Here is a 7371-nt window from a genome sequence, read left to right on the forward strand (position 1 = left end):
TGCGATGCGTTCTAAATATCCGAGAATCGATTGAGTGACTTTGGATCCTGCCATTCTATTATCAATAATAATAATAATATTAATACTAATACAGAGACGACCCTTCATAAGTAATTAACTGAGCGCTCACACCCAAACCAGTCTCCGCCATGTTATCGTAAACGCTCGATTAAAACCCCCTTCACCATTGAACCAAACCGTGAACAAACCAAAATTACAAACAGAAAAAACATAAATATCAAATAATCAAATCCATATTTTATTCCCCTTATTTTACACCACAGTGTGACAGCAAAGTACAGTTTCTAATTCATGATTTAAAATTAATCCGTCGCGGTTAACATGAACACGTCTGCCCCCCTCCTCCCCTCCTCGTGAACGCGCACCGCTACCCCTTCACCGGACGGTACCCCCCCCCCCCCGCCCCACGTCACCGGAAGGTGACCGCGTCTCCTCCGCGCAGTTCGCGCTCCTCTAACGCCTCGTACCCGTTTCTCTGTGCGCTTCTTCAGAGCGCGAAAGAAGGAAAAAAATCGAAAAAAAAAAACACACAACGGAACCGCAACGGACCGCCTTGGAGGGGTCGGGGGGGTCCCGCGCTCCTTATTGGTCAGGTGCGGCGGTTACATCACTCCACGATGATGATGATGATGATGATGATGATGATGATGATGATGTCGTCACGCGTCTTCCTCGCCTCCTTCGCGCGCGTCTTTAAGGGACGCGTCTCCTCGGCTCGCGGGCTTCAAGCGAACGAGGTCTTGTCCGCGCGCGACGCCGTCACAGACACGAGACTCTCTCTCTCGCTCTCTCCTTACTCGCTCTCTCACACTCCCTCGCTCTCGCCTTCCCCTCTCTCTCTCTCTCTCTCTCTCTCTCTCTCTCTCTCTCTCTCTCTCTCTCTCTCTCGCTCTCTCGCTCTCTCGCTCTCTCTCTCTCACGCGTCTCTCTCGCGCTCCGTCTTCACTGCTCCTCCGCTGCGCGTCACGGCACCCGGAGAAGAACGTCTCTCCGGTGTCCGGTCCCACGGAAGCGCTCGTGCCTCTCGGTTCTTCTTCGTCTCCACGGCGACGGGGATTTTTTTTTGGGGAAAGCCACCGCTGATACCGCGGACCGCCGAGGCAACACACCACCCCCACACACACACCTTCACACCCCTCAAAAGTAAGCTTTATTTTCTTTGCATTCCTTGCGTCGTGGTGCGCGTCGAGCGCCGAAACGCGAATCCAAAGTTAACTTCGAGGGAGAGTTAGAGCTGGACTGGGGACCATTTCTGTCCTGTGTTGTCATGGTTTAAGTCGGAAGTGCCTTTTATGTTGTAAGTGAAGTGGAGGCTTGTGGTGGATGGTGGATTGGTTCTGCGTAAAGTGGAGATTTTGTTGTTTTATTTGATTTATATGATTTTTTTGGGGCATGGCTTTTGAATAGCGTGATATAGCTCCAGGAAAGTGTTATATATGACATGATGTGAATCTAGAAATGTCGATAAGAGACTAGAAACGGCTTTTATCTAACTTGATAAAGCTCGAGAATTGGCTTTTATACAACGTGATGAGGCTCTAGAAATGTATTTACATGACATGATATGAATCTAGAACTAGCTTTTATATATATATTGATATATATCTAGAAAGGTATTTTATATAAAATCGTCTTTATAAAAATTGCATTTATACAAGTGAGATAGCTCTAGAATCTGCTTTTATCTGACACGACCTGGCTCTATAAATGACTTTTATTTAACAGAATTAGGCTCTAGAAACGGATTTTACGTAACATGATGTAGATCTATAAATGTATTTCCTAATAGGTCTCTAGAAATTGCTCTTATATAATACAATAAGGCTCTAGAAAAGTAAATACAACATGATATGGATCTAGAAATGTTTTTTATATGACATTATATGGCACTGGAAAACGAGGCTCAAACTATGGACACGTTGGAGGGACGTGTGTGTTTCTTTGCCCACCTCTCTGATCGTTTTTTTGGGCTGCAAACGAAGGACCCTTGACACTTAAAGTTCACTAAATTCCCTTTTTTAATCGCGCAGTCCCGTCCCGTTCAGAGTGGACTTTCTATATATATATTTGGAACCGTCTTTATGTGGGACACTCTTTATATATGTGGAACACTCTTTATATATGTGGACCGTTCTTTATATATGTGAAACACTCTTTATGCATGTGTAACGTTTTTTATATATGTGGAACGTTCTTATGTGGAACGGTATTTATATATGCGGAACCCTCTTTAGATAGGTGGAACGTGTAACTTTTTATAGATGTGGATTTGGTTTGGGTGGGTTTCGCGTGGATCGCGTTGCGTCAGTGAGTGTGGAGGAAACTGTATAACAAACTAAGAAACGGGAGTCAATTCGTGTTTTACGTGAATAATTCACAGTGTTAACGATTGCTTTGGTGTTCGACCCTTAAACTGCACCGTCAGGTGCCCTTAAAAAACAAAACGGAGCCTTTTGACCATTTCCTGCGTTCCGTTTCCAAAGTGGCATTCGCTCTCTTCAATTGAAAGAAAACCCACAAAAAACAAAAAAGAAAGATCCAACCGTCTTCCCAAGCGCGCAGTGTGCACGTCTCTGTTCTATTTAAGACACACCGTCTCACACAGGCGTCAATCCGGCACCAAAAGTCACTTTCAAATGTGTCCCAGCGTGTTAAATAACCCTTCCTCCGTTCTACGGGGCTGGAGGCTTTTTTTTTGTAGTGACAGCCCGTCAAAGTTGGTCACTCAAATTGTGCGTAATCTCAGATATGGAGTAAAACAAACGAACAAACGATAGCCCTGCTTAAACAATTCAGCATTGTTTTACATTTTCATTCACAGTTTAATTTCCTATATTTTCTGATCACGTTTTTATACCCAAATATATCTGATCTGTCTGTCTGTCTGTCTGTCTGTCTGTCTGTCTGTCTGTCTGTCTGTCTGTCTGTCTGTCTGTCTGTCTGTCTGTGAACGTGTGTTAATTTGTATGTGTGTCTGAGTGTATGTAGTTGTGTGTAAAGATGTGTGTGTGTGTTTGTCTTTGAGTGGGCGCTAATGAATGTGTGTGTGTGCATCTGTGTGAGCGCTTATGAATGTGTGCGTGTGTGTCTCTGTGCGTGTCTGTGTGTGTCTCTGTGGTTGTGTATCTGTGTGTGTGTGTGTGTGTGTGTGCGTGTGGATCTGGGTCACCACTGGGCTGTGAGTGTGGAGAGGTGTCTAAAAGGCAAGCCAGTACACACAACGCCTCACACAACACACAACACACAACATAGTGCGACAGATTAGAACATGGTACTGCAGACCATACAGTACATGGTACACTCATACATAGTACATGGAAGTTCACGAGTATGGAGAACACACAACGATCACACAATTCATACATCCTACTAAATAGTGTTCCTGTCATGGTTCATGATAATTATTCAATCGTGTGTGTGTGTGTGTGTGGGGGGGGGGGGGGGGTGAGTGTGTGTGTGTCTGAATGAATCTGTGTGTGTGGCTTCAGGTGAGAGGGCTAGTGTATGTGTGGCTTTAGCGTTTTTTATCACACACATTGAGACACATTGACAGCCACGCAATAAAATTATGTGTGAGTGTGTGTGTTTGTGTGTGGTGGGTGAATGCGGGTGCCTATGTGTGTGAGTGTGTTTGTCTGAGTGAGTGTGTGTTTGTACCTTCAGATGCCTGTGTCAGTGTGTGTGTGTGTGTGTGTGTGTTTGTGTGTGTTTGTGTGTGTGTATGTGTGTGTTGTTGATTGTGTGTCTGTGTGTTAGTATTTCTGTCTGTGTGTTTGGCTTCATTTGTATGTATGCGAATGTGTGTGTGTGTGTGTTTGTGTGTGTCTGACACACTTCAACAAGTTGTGTGTCTGTCTTGGTGTTATGCATGCGTTTGTCGAGGTAAACGGTTCCGCCAGAACCTCATGATGTTTGCGTTATTGTGCGTTATTTCCCTGAAACCATTCTGCCTGCAATCAGTTGCAAAGCACATGCAAAGTCAACATGCCGTGCGCACACACGCCTCCGTGCACGTATGCATGTGTGTGGTTTGGCTATTAGTGATTTTACTACATATTTGTTATTGGTTGTGTTTGTGTGTGTGTGTGGTGTATGTGTGTATTTGTGTGTTTTCTACCATTGGTTTGGTTGTGTGTGTGTGTGTGTGTGTATGTGTTTTTGCTATTAGTGGTTTGAATGTGTGTGTTTGTATATGTAAGTGTTTGCATATTTTTTCTATTATTGGTTTTACTAGGTAAGCGTTTGTTTGGTTGAGTGTGCGTCTGTGTGTGTGTGTTTTTTACCATTGGTTTGGTTGTGTGTGTGTGTGTGTGTGTGTGTGTGTTAGCGCTGCTAATGTATCGGTTACAGATTTGACTTTTGAATTATTTTAAACGACAAATATGTGTTTATTGACATTTCATTTGAATTAGATTTGTCTTCTGTACCCTAACCCCGGCTTCTCCAAAGCATTAAATGTATTACATGCTGAAATGACTTTTTCTTAAAAAAGACATGTTAAGATAGAAGGAGGTGTACTTTATGACTTTATTGCTAGTAATCACGAGATGAAGGGTCTTTAGTATGCTTTAGTACATTCACATACATACACATGAAATACTAACACACAGACAAACGATCAAACACACACACAGAGACACACACACACACACACACACACACACACACATACACACACACCCTCAAACAGACATCTGAAGCTACAAACACAAACTCACTCAGACAAACACACGCGCACACACACACACACACACACACACACACACACACACACACACACATGCATTCACCCACCACACACACACACACACACACACACACACACACACACACACACACACACACACACACACACACACACACACACACACACACACACACACACACACACTGCCTGACTGAGATGCCCGACTGAAATGGGAATAAACAATTAGCGGAAAATAGATACACAGAGGTTAACAACAGATAAAGTGAGCAATTTATCGCTTCACGTCATCGATAGTAAAATATTAGAGAAAGTGGTAAAAATGTGCCATAGTAATTAGTATGAATTTTGGACAATCTGGCCTTTTCAAATAAAATGAAAATCAGATTAAGCACTTTTCGACTAGTTTTCGACTCGTGGATTTTGTAATTTTATAGATACATAAAAAAGGTGTTTTGCATTGCTTACTCTTCGATATTTGATCAAAAATAATTGTAGGTTTAAGTTTGATTAATTCAAGTCCTATTTATTATTTTTTTAGGGCATTTAGCAGACGCTTTTATCCCAAGCAACTTAAGAAAGGTACATTTGCCAGGAGCAAGAGAAGTAACAATATATCTCTGTTGGTACAGTAACAGGATGTTCATAGGACCAAGTGCCAAGCGCTAACAATCACTAGGTTAACCCATTCCCCGTACATAACAAAGATAGCTAAGATAAGATACTACTAAGTACTATAACTGAGTACAACATACAATAAGTGCGTACATTAAATGCCTGGATGTACAAACATACAATAAGTGCCTGTCGAAGTTGAAATTCGAAATTATTAACGTTGAATTATTTTTTAATTACGATTATATTCCTAGTTTTATCAATCCATGAGTTTATTTCCAGTCATTAACAAATCAAATTGAATCAGTAATTCAAATCGGGGATCCAAGCAAAGATTTCCGTAAATTTACTCGGTAGCAAATCTTTTAACTATTTAATCCCTGTTGCCTCACAGCCCCCCCCCCCCCTCCACTGTCCCGACATCTGCAAGGAACCCTCCTAAACGTACCCATCGCTCCCAACATTTTTAACGTCAAACGTTATATGAGCCGTCCGAACTCAGACAACGCAATTCAAAGCAAATTATTGAAATATACAAACATATATATAATTTGTATTTATTTGATTTAAAGAGGAAATTGTTCAGTTGCTCCAAAGGGCCTCTAACTGCTCCAAAGGGCCTTTTTACTCTTTAATGTGTTTAACGTTTTAACTCTCAAACGTTTTTCACCGATATTTTTTTTTTACTTTCAAACGTTTTTTTAACTCTTTAACGTTTTTAACTCTTTAATCCCTGTTTCTTCACAGGCCGCCCCCCATCCCCTTCCCTCCCCTTCTCTACGAGGACCCCTCCGGCCGGACCGGGGCCCCGCCATGCCCCAATAGGTGCCCCACGTGATGCCTGACAATGACGGCGACCGCCTCCTGAGCAGACAGAGCAAGCGGCGCCGCGTCGACATCGGGGTGAAGCGCACGACGACGGCGTTTACCGGCGCCCGGGAGTCCCTCGCCCTCTTCAACGTCATGAGCCAATCGCACATGTCCTCCGAGCAAGACGCCGCAAACACTGCTGCCGCCGCGGTGGCTAACGGCGAGGCGGACAAGTCGAACGTACTCCGGAAGCTTCTGAAGAGGCACAACTCGTACGAGGACGCCATGATGGCGTTCCCGGGGGCGACCATCATCTCCCAGCTGCTGAAGAACAACATGGGGAAGAACGGCGGTAACGACTCCGGCTTCCAGGTACGTCCACGCCTAGCCTAGCCTCCTAGCTACCTAGCTAACCCCTCACCTAGCCTCCTAGCTACCTAGCTCCCTTGTTACCTAGCCTCCTAGCTCCCTCGCTACCTAGTCTCCTAGCGACCTACCCTCCTAGCTACCTACCCTCATAGCTAACTCCGTGCCTAGCTTCCACCACCAATTTTTAACGTAAATTTTAACATTCATTTTAACGTTAAATTTAACATTAAGTTGAACGTTAATTTTCACGCCCAGACCCATTCAGATAATTTTTTTATAATTTTTCAATCACCATAAACAAGAACCAGTGTTTAGTACTGGGTTAGTGTCATTTTAACGCGTTAATTTTAGCGTCCTGACACGCTGCTAGGATAACGGGGTGGTATGCTCTGACGCGTCAACGTGGCTCTACACCCCAGCCCTAAAGTTTGTGGAAAATCACACTGGTTCTTGGGGAGTTGGCGTGTAGAGCCAACACCAAACCAGTACCGGTTGTACGGTGGTGGAGCGGGGGTAAGGGTGTCCTGTTCAGTGTTGACACAGTTACCTTAAAAAAAAAAAAAAGTAATCCGATTACTGATTACTAGTTACTCCTTAAAATAGTAACTTAGTAACTTTACTTATTACTTGATTTTAAAAGTAACTAAGTTAGATTACAAGTTACCTTATTAGTTACATTTAGCTGCGACAACACCCCCTGCCGCCTCAAAATAAAAATTACAACCGGTTTTGCCAATACTAACTTTTTGCCCCCCCTGTCAACAATCAACCCAGTCTCACGGAAATATGTGACACTGTCACGTCACGTCATTTAATCTATTCATTCGTGATCGGGGACACGTAATTTACAT

At 43.4% G+C, this 7371-nt stretch overlaps 1 protein-coding gene across 1 annotated transcript in view; it reads left to right on the plus strand.

Moving 5' to 3' along the window:
• Positions 1-507: 507 nt before the first annotated feature.
• The window catches only part of prox1a (prospero homeobox 1a), a 17560-nt gene continuing 10696 nt past the window's right edge, over positions 508-7371 (plus strand). Inside the window, 2 exon segments of the mRNA XM_060056203.1 lie at positions 508-1164; positions 6089-6523. Coding sequence (XP_059912186.1) covers positions 6179-6523 — 345 coding nt within the window. The 5' untranslated portion in view covers positions 508-1164; positions 6089-6178.

The sequence above is a fragment of the Gadus macrocephalus genome, chromosome 7 (assembly GCF_031168955.1).
Source record: "Gadus macrocephalus chromosome 7, ASM3116895v1".
NCBI classification, from domain to species: Eukaryota; Metazoa; Chordata; class Actinopteri; order Gadiformes; family Gadidae; genus Gadus; species Gadus macrocephalus.